The sequence below is a fragment of the Heterodontus francisci genome, chromosome 10 (assembly GCF_036365525.1).
Source record: "Heterodontus francisci isolate sHetFra1 chromosome 10, sHetFra1.hap1, whole genome shotgun sequence".
Taxonomy (NCBI): Eukaryota; Metazoa; Chordata; class Chondrichthyes; order Heterodontiformes; family Heterodontidae; genus Heterodontus; species Heterodontus francisci.
The window spans coordinates 100,854,734-100,880,296 of NC_090380.1; the positions used below are offsets into that span (position 1 = coordinate 100,854,734).

Genomic DNA, 25,563 nt, shown 5'->3' on the forward strand with positions numbered 1-25,563 from the left:
CTTTCCTCCATCAACCCTGTTGAGCCCTGTAAGAATTTTGTAGCTTCAATGAGATCACCTCTCAGTCTTCTAAACTCTAGAGAATACAGGCCCACTCTCATCAGTCTCATCATAGGATAATCCTGCCATCCCAGGGTTCAGTCTGATAAGCCTTCGTTGCACACCCTCTATTTCAAGTATATCCTTACTTAGGTAAGGAGACCAAAACTGTACATAAACTCGAGGTGTGCTCTCAACAAAGTCTGTACAATTTATAGCAATAACTAGTTAATTTGTTTTGTCTGTCATTTGGTTGACGGATGAATGTTGGCCATGATATTAGGAGAACTTCCTGCTATTCAGAAGACCTTGATTTCATGTTTCATCCAAAAGATAGTAACTTCAAGCAATGTAGCATTTCGTTAGTATCACACTGAAAAGCAAAGACATATCCTTTCAAGTCTTGGAGTGGGACTTGAACATGCAACCTTCTTACAGTGTCTTTGCACTTTAGTGGGAGTGAACAAAAGATTCTAAAATCACTAGAATTTATCAAACTCTGATCGATAACTTCTGTCTTTTTTATATTTTGTCTCCACAGTTGGGAGAATAATGAAATTGAAAGGCTCAGTCCTTGGGATATGGAACCTATTTCTGAAAATGGTAAGCAGCTGAAACGCTTTGTTTAAAATTAGTGCAAATTCTCCACAGAGTTACTAATGAGAAGCAGTTCCATTACAGGTAAAGGCTGATTCTTTTCAGGGTGATGTTATTTGATAATTATACTGTTAATGCACTGTGTCTCAAAAAATTAGATTTTTCTCTTTAGCAAACAGTCTACAGTCTAAGTAATATGAATCATTATATACAAGAGACAGGTGATGTTCTTTGTTCTAGAAAGAAAGAACTTGCATTTATTTTATTTTATTTATAGATACAGCACTGAAACAGGCCCTCCCACCAAGTCTGTGCCGACCATCAACCACCCATTTATACTAATCCTACATTAATCCCATATTCCTACCACATCCCACCTTCCCTCAATTCCCCTACCACCTACCTATACTAGGGGCAATTTATAATGGCCAATTTACCTATCAAGCTGCAAGTCTTTGGCTGTGGGAGGAAACCGGAGCACCCGGCGAAAACCCACGCAGTCACAGGGAGAACATGCAAACTCCGCACAGGCAGTAGCCAGAATCGAACCCGGGTCGCTGGAGCTGTAAGGCTGCGGTGCTAACCACTGCGCCACCGTGTTTTTCATGACCTCAGAATGCTTCATAGCGAATGAAATACTTTTGAGGCATAGTTACTGCTGTAATGCAGGGAAACTTGTCACCCAATGTGCACACATCAAGACCCTACAGATACCAGTGAGATAAATGGCAAGATAATCTTTTTAGTGGTATTGGTTGAAGGATAAACATTTGCGAGGACATCAGAAGAATTCCTGTGCTCTTGTTTTTCATGGGATATTTTACAGTCACCTAAGAGGGAAGACAGGATCTCAGTTTAACTTTCTCATCCTGCAGTAAAGTACTTCCCCACTACTGCACTAGTGTTACATGTTTCAGTGGATTACATTTTTATATCGTGAGTTAATGTATAGTGATAGCAGGCATGCCAGCACAGGAGGGAGCAACAAAAATAACATATATTTATATAGCACCTTTAATGTAGTAAAATATCCCAAGGTGTTTCACAGGAGTGTTATCAAACAAAATTTGACACTGAGCCACATAAGGAGATATTAGGGCAGATGACCAAAAGCTTGATCAAAGAGGTAAGTTTTAAGGAGTGTCTTGAAGGAGGAAAGAGAGGTAGAGAGATTTAGGGAGGGAATTTCAGAGCTCAGAGCCTTGGTGGCTGAAGGCACACTGACAATGGTGGAGCAATTAAAATCGCGGATGCTCAGGAGCCAGAATTAGATGAGCGCAGATATTTAGGAGGGTTGTAAGGATGGAGGATATTACAGAGATAGAGAGGAGCAAGCCCAATGGAGGGATTTGAAAACAAAGATCAGAATTTTAAAATGGAGGCACTGCTTAACTGAAGTTTAGATTAGAGGTTGAATCAGGGGCTACTCTTCCATGCCACCTGAATGGACTGCTTTGATCATGGGCTCTTTTTGAAGAAACTAACTTGCATTCCAAATGAAATGAAGGTTATATCTGCTCAGCAGTCCTAGGATGTTTGTTCGCTTATTGCGTTCTATTTCCACATCATTGTGAAAAGTGTTACGACTGAGGGCGGGAGGAGTGCACTGTTTTTCTAATTCCACTTCTCCACAGATTACAACATATATTTAAATGTTTGCCCAGTTACTGATACGATCAATCATAGACTCTATTTTTATCCCAGAATAAAATACACCAACCAGATATCTTCAATAAACAGCAAAATTATCGGTATTTTATAAAACAAGACATAATCAGTAACGAAGCAAAGCATTAACACACAGATTGAAATATGAAAGTTCCCTTTTTACCTTAGCTGCTCACATACATACACACACCAGTTAACCGAAAAAAGAGGTTTTCTCTTTGGAGCTCTTTTACAAATAAAAAGACAAAAAAGAGTACGCTGGCCAAATACTTGCTAATTCTTGAAGAAAAAAGAGAAGATATGGAAAGATGTCCTTTGGTTTGGTTTCCCAAATAAGTACAGATGACTGTCACTGGGATCTTCCTAGAACAGCTCTTTTCAGGCGACGTTGAAGATCAGTTTGGGCAGGCTTTTCAGGATCAAATGCGGCAATGGGTTTCAGGCAGGCCTTGCATGAGGAATGCAGCATCAATTTCTCTATTTCTTAGATTTACTTCCAAGAGCTTCTCAAAGAGATGGAAAAACTGGCAGGCTTTTCAGAGAGCTGGAAAAGGCTGAGTTGGGGTGTGTCCTTGGTAGGTTGATTTTTTTTTTTTTAAACTCCTTTTCAAAACACTGTCCATACCCCAATACCTGTCCAAAGCGAAACCAAAAAAAATCACAGTAGTCAAGCCTCTTGACCCCTATAAATCTTGACCTGTTACTTCTTTGTAAACATCTTTTCCCAGGTCAAAAAGTCCCCACTGTGTACTCCTCTGAAAACACGTGCCTTCCAGTAACAGTTGTTTACAAACCAAATACAAAAGACCTTCCAGTAACCTTTTTTAAAAAAAACACTAAGTCCAGCATCTATGGAATCCTTTTTTCAGTTTTAAAACACAAGTCCTCAAAATTTAGCAAAAAAAGGAAGCATTCGTAAGACCAGATAGAACTCTAGGGGCAAACGCATGCACATACTCTGTTTAAAGATTTTGAAAGGAGACTCCTTTTTAATAGGTTTTATTTTCAAGTCAAGAAATAAGTTACTGGTCTAATTTCTGTATTCATTTTAGTTTTGTGGATTAGTGGGCATCATGTATAGCTTCCAGTGTATAATATTTTTGAAAAGATTGCTTCACACCAAGCCTATTCACTCCATGAACAAACTTATACATTTTGTATCATATGAGGTGGGGTTCTACTTGGGGTAACTGCCTTATTGCTGCTCTCACAAGTAGAGTATTGGTAGGAATTGTGGTGAAAGTTTAAACCATATCTGCATGCTTAAACCTGAATTAAGATCAACTTCTGACGACAGCTGCTTTGTTTGTCCCTATAAGTTCCTGAGAACTGTCCCACATATCAACTTAACTACTTGTACCATAGAAGAATATTATTTAAGTGTCCTTTTATTCTACTGTTCAAATTGTAGCTGAATATCCTGATGATCCTAGTGCTGGTGTTCCTGTGACCGTGGAAGAGCTCGAAGCTCTGCTATACAAACCTCAAGAGGGAGAGTGGGGTGAAAGATCACGAGATGAAGAATGTGAACGTATTATAAGGGGCATTGATGACCTTCTAACACTTGGTAGGTTTACTAACTGCATTTGTTTTCTGGACTATCTATTTGATACTTAATGCAATGCCTTTGCCAATGTGGTACTGCTATCATTCAGTACTACTGAAAATGATCTAAAAGGGATATGCTATTTTATTAACAGATATAGCAACCCCATTTAATGCTCCTGTGGATCTCCGTGCATATCCTGTATACTGTATGGTGGTTTCCTACCTTACAGACGTCAGCACCATCAGAATGAGGCTGGTCAATAGGTTTTACAGGTATGTGTGCTTCCTCCAAATATAGATATAAATGTGCTTGTTTTATCAATAAACTTGGATTTTTTTCACGAGGTTTTTAATTGTTAAATATTTAAAGTTTGAGTGTAAATAATTATACGTTTATCTTAAATGTAAGTAGATATATGTTTCAAAAAAGTTCTAAGGAATGGAAGTTTAAATGTGGAGATCTGAATATAAAAAGTACAAATTATATACATTTGCATAACCATAATCAGTTTGCAGAAATCTGTATATGGAATATGTTGACATTTCTTGCATTCATTTGTTCAACAGTGAAGCTCCTATTAGTTGCAATAGTCGTTTAATACGAAAAAACTATAAAACAGCTAACATGGGTTAATAAGTACTGCCTTCTTAGGTAATAAGTAAAAGACAAAACCCAGGTGTAACAAAGCCACTTTTATTTTATGCAGACAGTCACCAGTGCTTCATGTGCAGGTTTCCTGCAGCAATAATAAAGACCAGCTTTCTGGATTTGGTATGGCCAGCAGCCAGGAATATTGTTTCTACTGAGTAGTGTTGGTTGATAGCTTTAAAGTATCTGGTGGTGTTAGCCGCACTGGCATGATATAAAAGTGGCTATAGTTGGTCTTTTCCGTTATGGCTTGAATAAAATGGCAATTGTGTACCCATTCATTATTTGAAATGTTCATATTTCATGTGAAACAAAGACTACTCATGGCCTAGTAAGGTAATACACCCTTTAGTATGGTATGGAGATCGACAGACCAAAAATGTTCCAGCTTCCTTCTCTAGTCTGTGCGGAGTAGCTAATGGTCAGCTCAGACTTTGATGGGAAACTGCAATGTTTCTGCGTCCTTGAACTATAGGAGGAAATCCCTAAGGTTTCTGTGCCTAATTACTATCCAGTCTAGATATCAGGTAAGGCCAAAATTGGGTTCCGTTGCAGTTTCTTCCCCAAGTGTGAATGCTGCGTACATTTACTTTTTAAGGTCACCTGAGGAATAGTCAATTGGATGAGGTATTGGCTGGTTTGCATTTGAGCTGAATTGTAGCTTTCAGGAAAAGAGAAGAGTAAAGTTCAGGGCGGGGGGGAAGTGGTAATTCTTCGTAATGCTCAGTAAGTATTGAACTTTTATTGGGGGCAGTGGGGAGGTGAGGGAGAAGATGGATGAAAATTGCTGTCAAGAGCACAAATAATTGAGTGTATCTAAACTTTTTTGTTAGCACAGCAACTAAACAATAAACTGGAAGATGTAAATTAGAAGTCTTAAATTGGAATCCCAGTCTTGATTGACATCTGTTGTTAGTATCCCCATGTCAGTGAATTTTGCCAGTCTTAGCCAGATTGTCTGGGGGAAACAGGAAAAAAGCTGACTTAACATTGGGGATTTCATTCTGCAGCGGCTCAAGAGTTCCTCCTAGCAGCTCTGTTGACGAGCTGTATTAGAAGTCCATATGGAGTTTGTTGTTAGCTGGGCAAACTTTGGAGGGTGTTTTTGTCTTTTTTTGTGGATTCATTATACTGCTATTTATAATTGACAAACACTGAGCTGTGAACTCCTCCAATGTGTAGTTACCACTATAATTTCACGTCGAGTTGAATGTAAGATTAAGGGAAAAAGTTTTATGCTCTACATAAAGTTTTCAGTCAGAAACAAACATTACAACATTCTGTGATTTTAAAAAAAATTAAAGTTAATGAACGGTTGCTGCTTGGCAAATCTCTTCGAAACCATACGTGAAATAATTTAGTGATCGATGGCAGTGACACTTTATTGGTTTTACGTGTATCAGAGAAAAGTACTTGCGCTTGATTTTGTAATATATGTTTGTATCCTGCAAAATATTACATTGTAGTACTGTTAAATACTGAGATTTCAAAGCTATCATCTGTGCCGTGTGCTATAATTTGCAGGAGGATCAGTGCACTAGTGTGGGAGGTGAGGTACATAGAGCACAATGCAAGAACTTTCAACGAACCGGAGAGCCCGATTGTTACATCGGCCAGGCGAATCGCTGATCTGCTTCTTAAGTTCATTGAGTGAGTAACCCGATTTTTTTTTTTTGCCCCAATGGCAACCGAAAGGGAAAAGTTCAAATTTTACCATAGCAAATGTGAAACTAAATTCAATAATGTGGTAATTTGTGGACTCATCCCAGAAAAAAATTATCATAAAAGCAGCTGGATTTTCATAAAACCCACTGGTTTACTAATGTCCTTCAAGAGAAAGAACCTTCCACTTCAACAACCCTGTCTGACTTGCGTGTATCTCTAGTCCACACCGTGGTTGGCTTTTAATGCCCTAACAAAGGGACTAACAAAGTTCAGAAATGGATATTTAAAGCAACATTGCTAGTACCATCCACCTTTTTTTATTTATTCATTCGTGAGTTGTGGGTGCTGTTGGCTAGGCAGCATTGATTGCCCATCCCTAATTGCCCTTCAGTGGACATTTAAGAGTCAACCATGTTGCTGTCGGCTGGAGTCACATGTGGGCCAAGCCACATAAGGATGGCAGCTTTCCTTCCCTAAAGGACAGTGAACCAAATTTTTTTTTACAACGACAATGGTTTCATGGCCACCATTAGACTAGCCTTTTAATTCCAAACTTATAACTGAATTCAAATTCACCATCTGCCATTGTGGGATTCGAACCCATGTACCCAGGGCATTAGCCTGGGCTCTGGATTACTAGTCCAGTGACATTACCAGTATGCCACTGCCTCCCCAGTAGCCACCCTTTCATACCATTGGGAAGAGTGTGGAGTATTGGATGTGATAAACATAGGGAGAAAGGAAGTATTAATGGGATTAGCATACTTGAAAGTTGATAAATCACCAGGGCCAGATGAAATGTATCCTTGGCTGTTAAAAGAAGCAAGAGAGGAAATAGCAGAGGGTCTGACCATCATTTTCCAGTCCTCACTGGATACAGGTGTGGTGCCAGAGGATTGGAGAATTGCTAACATTGTACCTCTGTTTAAAAAGGGAGCAAAGGATAGACTAAATAATTACAGGCCAGTCAGTCTAATCTCAGTAGTGGGGAAATTATTGGAATCTATTTTGAGACAGGATAAACTTTCACTTAGAAAGGCACAGGTTAATCAAGGATAGTCAGCATGGATTTGTTGAGGGAAGATCTTGTTTGACCAACTTGATCAAATTTTTTGAAGAAGTAACAAGGAAGATAGATGAAGGCAGTGCAGATGATGTGGTCTACATGGATTTTAGCAAGGCTTTTGACAAGGTCCCACATGGCAGACTGGTTTAAAAAAAATAAAATCCCATGGGATTCAGGGAAATGCAGCAAGGTGGATACAAATAAAAACAAGAAACGTTGGAAATACTCAGCAGGTCTGGCAGCATCTGTGGAGAGAGAAGCAGAGTTAACGTTTCAGGTCAGTGACCCTTCTTCAGAAGGTGGATACAAAATTGGCTCAGTGGCAGGAAACAAAGGGTAATAGATGACGACTGTTTTAGTGACTGGAGGGTGTTTTCAGTGGCGTTCCGCAGGTCTTAGTACTGGGTCCCCTTCATTTGTGGTGTATATTAACGATTTGGACGTAAATGTAGGGAGCATGATCAAGAAGTTTGCGGACAACACAAAAAGTGGCACTGTGGTAGATAGCGAGGAGGATGTTTGTAGGCTGCAGGAAGATATTGATGGTCTGGTCAGAGGGGCAGAAAAGTGGCGAATGGAATTCAACTTGGAGAAGTGTGAGGTGATGCATTTTGGGACATCAAACAAGGGAAAGGAATACACGGTCAGTGGGAGAATACTGAGAAGTGTAGAGGAAGTAAGGGACCTTGGAGTGAATGTCCACAGATCCCTGAAGGTAGCAGGACAGGTTGATAAGGTGGTAAAGAAGGCATATGGAATCCTCACCTTATTTGCCGAGGTATAGAAGACAAGAGCAGGGAGGTTTTGCTGGAACTGTATAACTCATTGGTTAGGCCGCAATTTGAGTTTTGTAATGGTCACCTCTTTACAGAAAGGATGTAATTGCACTAGCGAGGGTACAGAGGAGATTTATGAGGATGTTGCCAGGACTGGAAAAATGCAGCTATGAGGAAAGGTTGGATAGGCTGTGGTTGTTCTCCTTGGAACAGAGAAGGCTGAGGGGAGATCTGATTGAAATGTACAAAATTTTAGGGGCCTGGATAGAGTGGAGGTCAGTGACAAGGGGGAATAGATTTAAAGTGATTGGTAGAAAAATTAGAGGGGAGATGAGGAAAAACTTTTTCACCCAGAGGTTAGTGATGGTCTGGAACTCACTGCCTGAAAGGGTAGTTGAGGCAGAGATGCTCAACTCATTCAAAAGGAGTCTGGATTAATGGTCTCATCCAAAAGACAACATCTCTACAGTTCAACACACTCTCAGAACTGCACTGGAGTGTCAGCCTAGATTTTGGACTTGAACCCTCAACCTTTTGACTTTGTGGCTCAGTTGGTAGCATTCACCTCTGTTGACACACTTAAATATGTGAGACCTTGGGCAAGGGTGGGTGATGACTAACTTACAAGTAGCTGGGTGACAAATCTGTTTCCCAGGATATATGCAGATGCTTACAGTCACTTCTTGATCTGACATTTAAAGTTTCCTTAGTGAGGGTTGATATTGAATCTTAGCACTTTACCCATCAGTGTACAGGCATGAGGGTTGTGGGCAGGTTTAGCGTCATTTGTGAAAACATTATCCTTTAAGTTCATATCACAGCTAAATTGAAGGGAAATTTTTGAGATGGTTAGCATAAGGGAACGTCTATTTGAAGATATACCCGAGAACTCAAGAATTAAGGGAGGAAATTTGTAATGCTTCAGCTGATTTTATTTTTAAGAGCTCTATAAATACTGGAGAAGTGAAGATAGTAAATGTGGTTCAAAATTCAGAAAAGGAGTAACATAACCCTAGTGATTACAAGCTGGTTCGCCAAATATCCATCGTAGAAAAACATTTTGTGGATGTTCTACAGGTTGCTATAAATGCACATTTAAATGACATTGGTACTGTCAGAAGCAATCGGGATGGATTCAGAAGTAGATCATATTGTACAAACCTACTGGAATTCTTTGCAGGATAAGGAAATATAGTTTAACTAGATTTTCAAATAACTTTAAACAAATTCCTCATGAGGCTGGTAAGGAAGTTTAAGGTAATGATATGTTAACCTTTATTACTAAGGAATTGGCATATAAGAGTGAAGAAGTCTTATTGCAATTGTAAGGGGCCTTGGTGAGACCACAGCTGGAATACTTTGTACAGTTTTGGTCTCCTTACCTAAGGAATGATGTACTTGCCTTGCAGGGAGTGCAACGAAGGTTCACTAGGTTGATTGTTGGGCTGAAGGGATTGTCCTATGAGGAAGATTGAGTAGAGTAGGCCTATATACACGAGAATTTAGAACAATGAGAGGTGACCTCGTTGAAGCATATCAAATTCTTAAAGTGCTTGATAGGGTAGGTGCTGGGAGGATGTTTCCCCTACCTGGAGAGTCCAGAAAAAGAGGTCACAGTCTCAGAATAAGGGGTCGACCATTTCAGACTGAGATGAAGAGAAATTCCTTCACTCAACGGGTTATTGACCTTTGGAATTCTCTATCCTAGATGGCTGTGGATATGGGAATAGTGGGGGGAAGGTGGAATTGAGATAGAAGATGAGCCCCCCCCATGATTGTATTGAATAGTGGAGCAAGCTCAAAGAGCTGAATAAACTACTCAGGCTTCTTTTTCTTATGTTCTTACAATGGTGTAATTGACAGTTTGTGTAGATTGATTATTGACTGTCTTGGCAACAGAAAACAAGCATTGGAAATCAATGAAACATTCTCTATCTGGAGGAAAAATAACTCCTGGAGTTCCAAAGGACCCCTGCTATTTACAATATTTCTAAATAATATGCAACAGTGTCAGTGGTAATAAATTTAGTGATGTCATGAAGCTCTGTGGGAAGGTAACATGTAAAAAAAAAGTGATATTAAAAAAGACTGATGAACAAATGGCAAATAGGTGTTTAATGCATATAAATGTAATAAAGATAGGAAGAGATCATAGTCATTTACGGCACTGAAGGAGGCCGGTTGGCCTATCGAGTTCATGCCGGCTCTCCATGGAGGAATCCAGTCAGTCCCACTCCTCCACTCCATCCCTGTAGTTCTGTAATTTTATTTCCTTCAAGTGCCCATATAATTTCCTTTTGAAATCATTGATTGTCTCCGCTTCCACCACCCTTGTGGGCAGCGAGTTCCAAGTCATTACCACTCGCAGCGTAAAAAAAACTCTTCCTCACAATTCCCCCTGCATCTCTTGCCAAAAACCTCAGTGTTCCCTATTACTTTTACCATCAGTTAGTGGGAACAGTTTTCCCTTATTTACATAAGAACTAGGAGCAGGAGTAGGCAATTCAGCCCCTCAAGCTTGCTCTGCCATTCATTATGATCATGGCTGATCTCATCTCGGCCTCAACTCCACTTTCCTGCCCGTTCTCCATAGCCCTTCAACCCATTACTAATTTAAAATCTGTCTATCTCCTCAAATTTACTCAATGTCCCGGCATCCACCGCACGCTGGGGTAGTGAATTCCACAGACTCACGACCCTTTGAGAGAAGTAATTTCTCCTCATCTCTGTTTTGAATCTGCTACCCCTTATCCTAAAACTATGACCTCTTGTTCTAGATTGCCCCACCAGAGGAAATATCCTCTCTACGTCGTCTTAGTCAATCTCCTTAATCATCTTGTATACCTCAATTAGATCTCCTCTCATTCTTCTAAACTCTAGAGAGTAAAAGCCTAAACTGCTCAATCTCTCTTCATAAGACAAACCGCTCATCTCTGGGATCAATCTAATGAACCTCCTCTGAACTGTCTCCAATGCAACTACATCCCTCCTCAAGTAAGGGGACCAAAACTGTACGGAATACTCCAGGTGCAGTCTCACTAATGCCTTGTACAGTTGCAGCAACACTTCCCTACTTTTATACTCTATTCCTTTAGCAATAAGTGTCAAAAATCCATTTTCCTTTCTTATTACCTGCTGCACCTGCATACTAGTTTTCTGCGATTCATGCACAAGGACACCCAGATCCCTCTGCACCGAAGCATTCTGAAGTTTCTCTCCATTTAGATAATAATTTGCCTTTCTATTTTTCCGACCAAAATGGATAACCTCACACTTGTCCATGTTAAAATCCATCTGCCAAATTTGGCCCATTCACCTAACCTATCCATATCCATTTGTAAAGTTATTATTTCTTTATTGCAACTTACTATCCTACCTACTTTAGTGTCATCTGCAAATTTGGCTAGAGTACCTTCCATCCCTGCATCCAAGTCATTAATAAAGATTGTAAATAGTTGGGGCCCGAGGACCGAATCCTGTGGCAACCAGAAAAAGACCCATTTATCCTGACTCTGTTTTCTGTTGGTTAGCCAATCCTCTATCCAAGCTAATAAATTGCCCCTAACCCCATGTGATCTTACCTTATGTATTAACCTTTTGTGCAGCACCTGATCAAATGCCTTCTGGCAGTCCAGATACACTACATCTACAGGATCCCCATTATCCACTTTACTTGTTACATCTTCGAAGAACTCCAGCAAATTGGTCAAACACGATTTACCCTTCATAAAACCATGCTGACTGATGGATTGCGTTTTGACTTTCTAAATGTCCTATTATTACTTCCTTAATAATGGATTCTAACAATTTCCCAGTGACAGATGTTAAAGTAACTTTCTGCCTCCCTCCTTTTTTGAATAAGGGCGTTATATTAGCATTTGTCCAATCCACTGGAACCTTTCCCGCATCCGGGGAATTTTGGAATGTGAAAACCAATGGATCCACTATCTCCGCTGCCACTTCCTTTAAGACCCTAGGATGTAGGCCATCAGGCCCTGGGGACTTGTCTGCCTTCAATCCCAATAGTTTGCTCAGTACTTTTTTCCTAGTGATGATGATTGTTCCAAGTTCCTCCCTTTCTATAACCTCTGCATTACCTGTTACTATTGGGATGGTACTAGTGTCCTCCACCGTGAAAACTGAGGCAAAATATTGATTTACTGTCTCCGCCATTTCTGTGTTCCCCACAATTAACTCCCCAGTATCCTCTTCCAATGGACCAACATTCACTTTAGCTACTTGCTTCCCTTTTATATACTTTATAGAAGCTTTTGCTATCCTAGTATAGGTAGGTGGTAGGGAAATATAGGGACAGGTGGGGATGTGGTAGGAATATGGGATTAGTGTAGGATTAGTATAAATGGGTGGTTGATGGTCGGCACAGGCTCGGTGGGCCGAAGGGCCTGTTTCAGTGCTGTATCTCTAAACTAAACTAAACTGCTCATCAACTGCCCTACCTTTTAGTCTTCCTGCCCAGTCGTCTAGGGTCAAATCTGTCCTCATGTCTATGTAATTACCTTTGTTTAACTCCAGAACGCTAATGTGGGACTCCAGTTACTTGCCCTCAAACTGAATTTGAAATTCTAGCATGCTATGATCACTCTTCCCTGGAGGATCCTTAACTATAAGATTATTAATTAATCCCACCTCATTACACAATACCAAATCTAGAATAGCCCGCTCCCTGGTTGGTTCCACAACATATTGCTCCAAAAAACAATCTCTAATACATTCAATGAACTCTCCCTCGAGGCTACCCTTGCCAATATGATTACTCCAGTCTATATGCATATTAAAATCACCCATGATTATTGCCGTACCTTTCTTACAAGCCCCCAGTATTTCCTGGTTTATACTGTGCCCCACTGCAGAACTACTGTTTGGGGACCTATAGATTACTCCCACCAGGGTCGTCTTTCCCTTGCTATTTCTTATTTCTACCCAGACTGATTCTACGTCTTGATCTCCAATGCCTATATCATTTCTCACTACAGCACTGATCTCTTCCTTTACTAAAAAAACTACATCACCTCCTTTTCCTTCCTGCCTATCCTTCTGAAATACTGAGTACCCTTAGATATTCAATTCCCAAACCTGGTTTCCCTGCAACCACGTCTCAGTAATCACCACTAAATCATACCCATTCGTCTCTATTTGCACTGTTAACTCATTAATTTTATTCTGAATGCTTCGTGCATTCAATGAAGTTTTATTTTGTGGTAACAATCAGCTTCATCACTAACCTGCACTCCTACTTTCTCCTTTAAGTTTGACTTCTTGATTTTCCATGCAACTGAACTTGCACCCCCCCCCCTCTCCCCCCACTATTTAGTTTAAAGCCCTATCTACAGCCCTAGTTATGCGATTTGCCAGGACTCTGGTCCCAGGATGATTCAGGTGGAGCCCGTCCCATTGGGACAGCTCCCTCCTTCCCCGGTACTGGTGCCAATGTCCCATGAATTCGAACCCATTCCTCCCACACCAATCTTTGAGCCATGCATTTACCTCTTTAACTTATCTAAACCTGTCATAATCTTGTGCACCTCTGTCAAGTCTCTCCTCAATCTCCTTTGTTCCAGGGAGAACAACCCCAGCTTTTCCATTCTAACCTTGTAACTAAAATCTCTTAACTCTGGTATCATTCTGGTAAATCTCCTCAGCGCCCTCTCTGGACCCTCTCATCCATCCCTAAGTGTGGTAACTAGAACAGGATGTAATACTGTAGTTGGGACCTAACCAGAGCTTTATAAAGGTTCAGCATAAAAAAATTCAATTAGATTAGTCAAGCATGATCTTCCTTTTACAAATACGTGCTGGCAATCCTTAATTAACTCAAACCCCTCCAAGTGCCTGTTGATTTTTTTTCCCCCTGATTATTGTTTCTAAAAACCTTACCCACCACTGATGTTAAATTAACTGGCCTGTAGTTGCTAGGGCTTATTCTTGAATAAGGGTGTCATAGTCCTCTGGCACCTCCCTCAAATCTAGGGAAGATTGGAAGATTATGGCAAGCCCTTCTGCTATCTCCACCCTCATTTCCTTCAGCAACCTGGGATGCAAGCCATCTGGACCCGGTGACTTTATCTACCATGGCATAGCCAACCTTTCCAGTATCTCCTTGTTCTTAATTTTTACCCTATCAATTGCCTCTAATTTCTCCACTTCTACTATATTTTGACAGATTTTTCTTCCTTAGTAAACACCAATGCAAAGTACTCATTTAGTATTCCAGACTTGCCCTACGCCTCTAATCATATATTACCCTCTTTATCCCCAATAGGCTCCACTCCATCTCTTACCTGCTTACTATTTATGTTCTGGTAGAAGATTTTTGGATTCCCTTTTATGTTGACTGCCATTCTATTCTCATATTCTCTCTTCGCCTCCACTCTCAACTTATTGTATTTGGCCTGGTTCTTAACTTGAAAAATTCAATGGACATGCATCATAAAACCTCTTTTTTTTTCATCATAATCTCCATCTCCCTTGTCATCAAGGAGCCCTGTTTTTGGTTCACCTACCTTTCTCCCTGTTGGAATATACCTGGCCTTTACTTGAAGCATCTCTTCCTTAAAGATAACCCATAGTTCCGGTACAATTTTTCCTTCAGTCTTTGGTTCCATTTTATCCTTGCGAGATCCCTCCTTATCACATTAAAATTAGCCCTCTTCCAATATAGCCATTCTACCTTATATCATTCCTTGCTTTTCTGCATTATGAGTCAAAACCTTATAATATGACGATCACTCTTAGCGAAGTGTTCCCCCACAGATACTTGGTCAGAGGCTGGGAATTCTGTGGCGAGTAACGCACCTCCTGTCTCCCCACAGGAGCACAGGAACAGGAGCAGGCCATTCAACCCATCGGGCCTGCTCTGCCATTCAATTCGATCATGGCTTATCATGCACTTCAATGCCTTTTTCCCACACTATCCCCATATCCCTTTACGTCATTGGTATTTAGAAATCTGTCAATCTCTGCTTTAAACATAATGACTGAGCTTCCACAGCCCTCTGGGGTAGAGAATTCCAAAGATTCACAACCCACTGAGTAAAGAAATGTCTCCTCATCTCTGTCCTAAGTGGCTTCCCTCTTATTTTGAAATTGTGTCCCCTGGTTCTAGACTCCCCAACCAGGGGAAACATCTTAGCTGCATCTACCCTATCTATCCCTTTAAGCATTTTGTAGGTTTCAATGAGAACACATCTCATTCTTCGAAACTCTAGAGAATACAGGTCCAGTTTCCACAGTCTCTCTCCATAGGACAGTCCCGCCATCCCAGGAACAAGTCTGGTGAACCTTTAATAAAAGCAAAATACTGTGGATGCTGGAAATCTGAAATAAAAACAAGAAATTCTGGAACCACTCAGCAGGTCTGGCAGCATCTGTGGAAAGAGAAGCAGAGTTAACGTTTCGGGTCAGTGACCGAAATGTTAACTCTGCTTCTCTTTCCACAGATGCTGCCAGACCTGCTGAGTGGTTCCAGAATTTCTTGTTTTTGTTTCTGGTGAACCTTTGTTGCACTCCCTCTATGGCAATAATATCCTCCCTAAAGTAAGGGGACCAAAACTGCACACAGAACTCCAGATGCGATCTAACCAAGGTTCTAGATAATTGAAGCAAACCTTCACTACTCATGTACTCAAATCCTCTTGCGATAAAGGCTAACATACCATTAGCCTTCCGAATTGCTTGCTGCACCTGCATGCTAGCTTTCAGTGACTTATTGACAAGGACACCAAGGTCCCTTTGTACATCTACACTTTCTAATCTCTTACCGTTTAAGAAATACTCTGCACATCTGTTCCTCCTACCAAAATGGATAACCTCACTTTTTTTCCACATTTTATTCTATCTGCCACTTTCTTGCCCACTCACTGGGCTGGATTTTACGAGTGTGCCGCAACTCGTGGTGGCGCACTTTGAAGTCGGCGGTCTACCTGCGTGCAGCAGCCGCCACAGAGCCCCCGCAATATTACATGTGGGGGCTCATTAGCTTCACGGTGATGCACCACCTCCCCCCAAATTGCGTTGGGAGAGGCAGGACATCCCGGCGTCATGATGGACGTTGGCTCAGCTGTATAGCAGGTGCTGGGTCCTATTTAGAGTGTCCCAGTGCCTGCTTCCTGACATCTAAATAAATACTTACCTCACTATTGCAGAGTAGGGATGCTGTCAATCTGACAGCAAAGTAGAAAGTACAGGGAAAACTCAGCAGGTCTGGCAGCATCTGTGTGGAGCGAAGCAGAGTTCACTTTCAGCTCTGTGACCTTGTTCACAGACATGAAAGGTAACCATGCTTCTCTCCCTACAGATGCTGCCAGACCTGCTGACTTGCCCCAGCACTTTCTGCTTTACTGTCACATACTTACTCTGCTTTGTCCCAGTGTCCTGTGCAGTTGCGATCCTCCTCTTCCACTCAAATCTAACATTCTTTATTGTAGGCATGCGGTACCTTGGTGAATAATCTTAATTTTACACATACCAGGACGTGAGACTGAATTGTGTCATAAAAGGCAAACCAGGACGTGAGACTGAATTGTGTCATAAAAGGCAAATACATAACAGAAATAATACCATAATTTAAGAATATCTAACATATTATGGGCTTGTCATCTGACTGTGAAAGGCTGCAGACTACTATGCATTTGGAATATTTCTCTGCTAAGTGTTACGCGAAAAGACATGTAGCTGAAATTGAAAATACTTTTTAAAGAACCAGGAAAATATGCTTATATTCTAGCTGCATTGCAAACTAGGAATATTACATCAATATTTGTGATCAGCTGCTGCAGAAGCAAAGTGTATGTGAACATGTGTCGATCTGTCCTAGGTGAAAAACCAGGACAAAGCACAGATTTCCTCACTAGTCCTGCATTAGTTTTCAAACAAATGCAAGAAAATCCTTGCAGCCAAAAGTTGGAGCAGTTACAGTGTGGAATCACCTTTGCATTTAAAGGATCAGAGCAAAAGCCAAAGATGTCAGAGGGTGCTCTAGGGTGGCCCCACAGTTCAGCAATGCCTCCCTGCTCACTGTCCTCCAGGTTGTGCGGGAAAGGCGGGAGCTCCTTTTCGCCACTGATGGTAAGAAGAGGCCCTCCCTCCTGACCAAGGCAGCCTGGCTGGGGGTGGCAGAAGAGGTAGGTACCCATGAAGCCATCCGGCGTCAAAAGTTTCAATGCCGGAAGAGGATGAACGATCGTTCTCCCAGTCAGCCTGGGCCCTCCAGGCCTCATGCGCGTGGAGGACAACCGCCAAAGTTATCCACAGCCAAAGGGAAGTGTGATCAGCCTTCCTCCAGTCCTCCCATGCGCCTTTCCTGTTGTAGGTCCTCAGTGTCCTCATAATCCGAGAAGGAATCCTGTTGACATCTCTCCTCATCATGCCAGGCCTGCCCCCGATTGGGTACATAGTTGTGCAGAGCACAGCAAGCAGCAAAGTAAGAAGCTGGCCTTTTCGGCCCGTAGTAAAGGGCATCACCCTATCTATCCTGGCATTGGAAGCGTGTTTTCAGCATGCCGACCGCCTGCTCAATGGCGGCTCTTGTAGCTCAGTGGCTGATATTGTATCTTTCCTCTGCAGCAGTGGTGGGGTCTCTCACTGGTGTCAGGAGCCATGTCTGCAAGGGTTAGCCCTCGTCTCTTAAGAAGCCACACGTCCATCTGAGCCAGTTTAGTGAATAGCAGCGGCACCTGGGACTGGCACAGGACCCAGGTGTCATGGCAGCTGCTTGAGAAGCAGGCACAGATTTGCATGAAGCTTCTCTGTTGATCATATACCAGCTGCACCTAGATTGAGAAGATTCGTTTAATGGTAATGTCTGCAGGTGGTAGCCCGGCAGGAGGCCTGATGGCTATATGGGTGCAGTCTATGAACTCTATAACCTTTGGGTATCCGGCAATGGTGCCGAAACCGATGGCCCTGAAGCAGACATACTCACTGGCCTTCTGGTGCAGGGCATTGGTGACCTCCCTGAAGCAGCGGTGCACTGCTGACTGTGTGACCCCACAAAGTTCTCCGGTGGGCCCCTGAAATGCTGCATAGGCGTCAAGCTTAAGAGCCACTGCCACGATGAGGACCGCAAGCATAGAAATGTCCACCGAATCCCATGGGCTGCAGGTCATCATTGAGCAGGGCACAGAGACGTGTCACCACCCTTTCTACATGCACATTCGCCTCTGACACTGCTGCTCTGACATCCGATGGCATGTCATGCGGGGCCTGTAGATGCACAGTGACCTGTAATGGCAAGTTCCCCTTGGGGGCTGTGCTCACGACCGAGGGCCTCTACGTGGACCGCACCAGCCTGTTGATTTTGCCTCCGGCGCACATGGATTCTCAGGAGAAGCGGAACGCACAATCTAGGATGAGCCATACCTATTTCCATGTGACAAATAAAGTTGTATCCTTCATTTATTCGAAGGTTCCTATCAGGGCAGGCATTGATGTTGACGGGTACATCAGATGCTTTCATGGATCAACTATGTGGTGTGGCATAGAGTTATACAGCACAGAAACAGGCCCTTCAGCCCATCGTGTCCATGCCGGCCATCAAGCATCTATCTATTCTAATCCCATTTTCCAGCACTTGGCCCGTAGTCTTGTATGCGATGGCGTTTCAAGTGCTCATCTAAATACTTGTTAAAAGTTGTGAGGGTTCCTGCCTTTACCACCCCTTCAGGCAGTGTGTTCCAGATTCCAATCGCCCTCTGGGTGAAAAGATTTTTCCTCAAATCCCCTCCAAACCTCCTTCCCCTTACCTTAAATCTATGCCCCCGGTTATTGACACTAGGGAAAAAGTTTCTTCCTATCTACCCTATCTATGTCCCTCATAATCTTGTATACCTCAATCAGGTCTCCCCTCAGCCTTCTCTGCTCTAAGGAAAACAACCCTAGCCTTTTCCGTCTCTCTTCATAGATGAAATGTTCCAGCCCAGGCAACATCCTGGGGAATCTCCTCTGCATCCTTTCCAGTGCAATCACATCCTTCCTATAGTGCGGTGCCCAGAACCGTACGCAGTACTCCAGCTGTGGCCGAGCAAACGTTTTATACAGCTCTATCATAACCTCCCTGCTCTTATATTCTGTGCCTCAACTAATAAAGGCAAGTATCCCACATGCCTTCCTAACCACCTTATCTACCTGTGTTGCTGCCTTCAGTGATTTATGGACAAGTACACCAAGGTCCCTCTGACCCTCTGTACTTCCTAGGGTCCTACCACCCATTGTATATTCCCTTGCCTTGTTAGTCCTCCCAAAATGCATCACCTCACACTTCTCAGGATTAAATTCCATTTGCCACTGCTCTGCCCATCTTATCAGCTTTCTATATCATCCTGTAATCTAAGGCTTTCCTCCTTTCTATCTACGACACCACCAATTTTTGTGTCATCTGTGAACTTACTGATCATACCTCCTGTATTCACATCTAAATCATTAATGTATACTGCAAACAGCAGGGGTCCCAGCATCGATCCCTGCAGTACACCACTGGTTACAGGTTTCCGATCGCAAAAACAACTCTCGACCATCACCCTCTGCCTCCTGCCATTAAGCTAATTTTGAATTCAATTTGCCAAATTGCCCTGGATCCCATGAGCTCTTGCCTTCTTAACCAATCTCCCATGCGAGACCTTATCAAAAGCCTTACTGAAGTCCATGTAGACTACATCAACTGCTTTACCCTCATCTACACATCTAGTCACCGCCTCGAAAAATTCAATCAAGTTAGTTAGATACGATCTCCCCCTGACAAAGCCATGCTGACTATCCCTGATTAATCTCTGCCTCTCCAAGTGGAGATTAATCCTGTCCCTCAGAATTTTTTCCAATAGTTTCCCTACCACTGATGTTGGACTCACCGGCCTGTAATTACCTGGTTCATCCCTGCTACCCTTCTTGAATAATGGTACCACATTCACTGTCCACCAGTCCTCTGGCACCTCTGCTGTGGCCAGAGAGGATTTGAAAATTTGTGTCAGAGCACGTGCTATCTCCTCCCTTGCCTCACATAACATCCTGGGATACATCTCATCTGGGCTTGGGGATTTATCCACTTTTAAGCCCGCTAAAACTGCTAATACTTCCTCCCTTTCAATGCTAATTTGTTCGAGTATATCACAATCCCCCTTTCTGATCTCTACACCTACATCATCCTTCTCCATAGAGGACACAGATGAAAAGTAATCATTTAAAACCTCACCTACATCTACTGGCTCCACACACAGATTGCCACTTTGGGCCCGAATGGGCCCTACTCTTATCCTGGTTATCCTCATGCTCTTAATGTACTTATAAAATGCCTGGGGATTTTCCTTTATCTTTCCCGCCAGTGTTTTTCATGTTTCTTCGCTCTCCTAATTACTTTTTAAGTACCCCCCCCCCCCCCCCCCTACACTTTCTGTACTCCTCTAGGGCCTCTGAATCGGCCATAAGCCTCCTATTTTTTCCTTATCCAATCCTCTGTATCCATTGACATCCAGGGTTCCCTGGACTTGTTGGTCCTACCCTTCACCTTTGCGGGAACATGATGGCCCTGAACTCTCACGATTTCCTCTTTGAATGACTCCCACTGGTCTGATGTAGACTTTCCTACAAGTAGCAGCTCCCAGTCCACTTTGGCCAGATCCTGTTTATCATTGAAATCAGCCATCCCCCAATTCAGTACCTTTATTTCTGGTCCATCTTTGTCCTTTTCCATAACTACCTGAAATCTTAGCGTTATGGTTATCCCCGTAATGCTCCCCCATTGTCATTTCTGCCACTTGTCCGGCTTCATTTCCTAGGATTAGGTCCAATAATGCCGCTTCTCTTTTAGGACTTTCTATGTGCTGGCTCAAGAAGCTCTCTTGTCCGCCCCCCTTGAGCCTTTTTCACTAAGACTATCCCAGTTAATATTGGGGTAGTTGAAATCCCCTAGTATTATTACCTATTATTTTTACAGCTCTCTGAGATTTGCCTACATATCTGCTCCTCTATCTCTCTCTGACTATTTGGAGGCCTGTGGTACACTCCCAGCCATGTGATTGCCCCCTTTTTGTTTTAAAGTTCTACCCACATGGCTTCATTTGAGGAACATTCTAAGATGTCATCCCTCCTTACTGCAGTAATTGACGCCTTGATCAATTGTGCAATGCCACCTCCTCTTTTACACACCGCTGCCCCCCCCCCCCCCCCCCCCACAACTACGCCTGTAGATTCTATATCCTGGAATATTGAGCTGCCAGTCCTGCCCTTCCCTCAACCATGTCTCTGTGATAGCATTAATACCTCATTCCCATGTGTTAATCAACACCCTCAATTCATCTGCCTTACTTGTAAGACTCCTTGCGTTAAATTAGATGAAATCCATTAATCCTTGCGTTATTCGTTATGCCTTAACAGGGCATTGCCCATCTTGGCCAACACTGAGTGGCACAACATGACCACTTAAATATCCTACCAGCTGTATCGATTGCCCCCACCATCCATATATACTTAACGCTCCTTCCCTTTCTGGCACCCTTCCCACACACAGTGACACGAGTGCTATTGCTTCTTCACACGCACAAACAAATGCAGAGCGTATGCTTTATGGACGGAGGGTACACAAAGCCTGCAGAGCTTTCCCTCCAGTAATCCCAGACCCCCTTCCACCTCCCTTTCAGAGTGCAGAGCTGAGACCCTGATCATCCCAGACTTATCTACACTGTTGTCCCATCTAGGTTTCATATTTGTGAACGGGACAGCACGTGACTGCTGCCTGTTCAGCAAAAAGTGCAGAAGTGTGGAGCAGCAGGCAGCGGGATGCATAATCAGGAAAGGTAAGTAGCGGGGGGTGCTGCGCCAAGGTCCCGTCACCGGTGGAAAAATGGGGTGGGGCCTTCTCGACGTTGGGGGTCGAGGCGGGCCTCTCCTGGCAGAATTTTACGTGCTCCCTTCAGCACGACCCCCGACGTCGAGCTGGTAAAATACAGCTCACTAAGTCTGTACAAATCCCATTGCAGCTGCTTTGCCTCTTCCTCACAACACACATTCCCACCTTGTTTTGTATCATCTGTGAACTTGGAAATATTGCTTTTGGTCCCCACATCCAAACCATTGATGTATATTCTGAACAGCTGGGGCCCAAGTACTGATCCACTAGTCACAGCCTGCCAACGCTGTTTTCTGCCTGTTAACCAATCCCTATTCCATGCCAGTATATTACCTTCTATCCCATGTGCTTTAATTTTGCTAACCAACCTCCTGTGGGGGATTTTATCATAAGCCTTCTGAAAATCCAAGTATACTACTTCCACCGACTCCCCTTTATCAATTCTGTTGGTAACATCCTCAAAAAAAACTCTCAACAGGTTCATCAAACATTATTTCCCATTCATAAATCCATGTTGACTATGCCCAATCCGATCATTATACAAGTGTCCATTTATCACATCCTTTAGAATAGATTCTAGCATTTTGCCAACAACTGATGTAAGGTTAACTGGTCTGTAAATCCACGTTTTCTCTCTCCCTCCCCTCTTAAATGGTGGGGTGACATTTGCTACCTTCCAATCTGCAGAAACCGTTCCAGAATCTATAGAATTTTGGAAGATAATCAGCAGTGCAGCCGCTATCTTCATAGCTACCTCTTTCAACACTCTGGGATGTAGAATATCAGGTCCTGGGGACTTACTAACCTTCAATCCCATTAATTTCTCCGATACAACCGTCTTAAGAATACTAATTTCTTTCAATTCCTCATTCTCCCTAGTCCCTTGGATCTCTAATTCTGGGAAATTTCTTGCATCTTCCTCAGTGAAGACAGACACAAAATAATCATTTAGCTTCTCTGCTATTTCTCTATTTCCCATTATAAATTCTCCTGACTCTGCCTGTAATGGACCTACATTTGTCTCAGTCAAATGTTTCCTTTTTACCCAGCTATATAAGCTTTTACAGTCCGGTTTTATGTTTTTTGCTTGTTTACATTCATATTATATTCTCCCTTTCTTTGAGTTTCTTCATCCTCCTTTGCTGTATTCTAAAATCCTCCCAATCCTCAGGTTTACTACTATTTGTGGCAACTTTATAGGCCTTTTCTTTTAATCTTATACAGTCCTTAACTTCCTTTGTTAGCCACAGTTGACTGCCTATACTTTTGGTGTTTTTGTGCCTTGAAGGAATATATAGTTGCTGTAAACTAAGTAATAATTCTTTGAAGACTATCCATTGTCTGTGCACTGTTATACTTTTTAATCTGTTTTCCCAATCCACCTCAGCCAATTTGCCCCTCATACCTTCATAATTTCCTTTGTTCAAATTTAACACCCTGGCTTCAGATTGAATTACCTCACTTTCAAACATAATGTAAAATTCTATCATATTATGGTCACTCATACCTAAATATTCTTTTACAACAAGATTATTCATTAACCCTTTCTCATTACATATTACTAGATGTAAAATAGCCTGCTCTGCAGTTTTTATTTTATTTTATTATTTTATTTTTATTTAGGGATACAGCACTGAAACAGGCCCTTCGGCCCCTGAGTCTGTGCCGACCAACAACCACCCATTTATACTAATCCTACATTAACCCCATATTTCTACCACATCCCCACCATTCTCCTACCACCTACCTACACTGGGGGCAATTTACAATGGCCAATTTACCTATCAACCTGCAAGTCTTTGGCTGTGGGAGGAAACTGGAGCACCCGGCGGAAACCCACGCGGTCACAGGGAGAACTTGCAAACTCTGCACAGGCAGTACCCAGAACTGAACCTGGGTCGCTGGAGCTGTGAGGCTGCGGTGCTAGCCACAGTGCCACCCACAGAGTTGGTTCCTCAACATACTGCTCTAGAAAACCATTCCTAACACACTCCAGAAACTCGTCCTCCACAGCATTGGTGCTCATTAGGTTTACTCAGTCTATGTACAGATTGAGGTCACTCGTAATTATTGTGTTACCCATGCTACATGCTTCTCTAATCTGATTAGCACCATGCCCCACACTACCACTACTATTGGTGGCCTATAAACAACTCCTACCAATGTTTGCTGCTCCTTGCTGTTTTTTAGTTCCACCCAAACAGATTCCACATTTTGTTTTGTCCAATCTGAGATCCTCCCTTACTAATGTACTGATCCCATCCCTAATTATCAGTGCACCACCACCTTTTTTCCTGTCCTTCCTAAATGTCGAATATCCTTGAATATTCAGTTCCCAGTCCTGATCATCCTGTAGTTACGTTTCCGTAATGGCAATTTGATCATACCCATTTACCTCTTTTTGTGCCTCTAAATCATCTACCTTGTTGCGAATGCTGCGTGCATTCAGTTAGAGTGCCCTTAACCTCGTCTTGACATTATTGTGCATTCTAAACCTAGTTGATGCTTACCTTTGTTTTGCCTGCCTTAGATTGTCGCTTGCTACTTTTCGACCTCCTGTTACCAGCTTTACTTCCTTCCAATTTGAGCTACCCCTCAGGTTCTCACCCCCCTAACAAACTAGTTTAAACCTTCCCCAACAGCACTAGCAAATCTCCCTGCGAGGATTTTAGTTCTGGTCCTGTTGAGGTGTAGCCCGTCCATCTTGTACAGGTCCCACCTGCCCCAGCCATGTGTTCAGTCGATCAATCCTCCTATTCCTATGCTCACTAGCACGTGGCACTGGGAGTAATCCTGAGATTACTGCTCTTGAGGTGCTGCTTTTTAATTTCCTTCCTAACTCCCTAAAATCTGCTTTCAGGACCTCATCCCTCTTCCTACCTATGTCACTAATGTGGACCACGATCTCTGGCTGTTCACCCTCCCCAAGAAGGATGTCCTGCAGCTGCTCCATGGCATTCTTGACCCTGGCACCAGAAAGGGAACGTACCATCCTGGAGTCAGGTTTACTGCCGCAGAAACGCTTATCTGATCCCGTGACTATCAAATCCCCTAGCTCTATTGCTCTTCCAATCTTCTTCCTCCATTTCTGTGCAGCTGAGCCACGAGTGCTGTCATGGACTTCGCTCTGGCTGCAGTCCCCTGAGGAACCATCGCCCTCACCAGTATCCAAAATGGAAAACCGATTAGCAAGCAAGATAGACTTAGGGGACTCCTGCACTACCTGCCTGGTTCTCCTAAACTGCCTGGCGGTCACCCATTCCCTCTCTGCCTGCGTGCTCCTAACCTGCAGTGTGACCACCTCCCTAAACGTGCTATCCACGTAGTCCTCTTCCTCACGGATGCACAACAGTGACTCTAGCTGCCGCTCGAGTTCCGAAACCTGAAGCTCAAGCTTCTACAGCCACTGACACTTCCTGCAGATGTGTTCGTCGAGGACACATGGTGCATCCATGACTTCCCACATACCGCAGGATGTAAATTCCACTTGACTGAGCTGACCTGCCATACCGTAACTTTAAAAACTACTTATTACAATTCAAGTTAGAATAACTTTCCACGTACTCCCCAATCAGCTTCTTCCCCTATACCGAAGAGAGAGGCAGCTACTGGAGGCTGAAAAAAGGTAGAAAAAGAAAGAAAGGAGCCCTCCCTCACTGAATTCCCTCATGCACCAACTCACACTTTACACTTTGTGCCT

The 25,563-nt window shown here is 42.8% G+C and overlaps 1 protein-coding gene across 2 annotated transcripts in view; it reads left to right on the forward strand.

Annotated features, from left to right (window-relative positions):
- LOC137374683 (bromodomain and WD repeat-containing protein 3-like) overlaps window positions 1-25,563 on the forward strand; it is a 197,287-nt gene that overhangs the window by 136,004 nt on the left and 35,720 nt on the right. For both annotated transcript variants that reach the window (XM_068041166.1, XM_068041167.1), the window contains exons 29-32: window positions 581-642; window positions 3,716-3,871; window positions 4,005-4,125; window positions 6,026-6,151. In XM_068041166.1, the coding sequence (XP_067897267.1) occupies window positions 581-642; window positions 3,716-3,871; window positions 4,005-4,125; window positions 6,026-6,151 (465 nt within the window). The remainder of the gene's footprint in view (window positions 1-580; window positions 643-3,715; window positions 3,872-4,004; window positions 4,126-6,025; window positions 6,152-25,563) is intronic.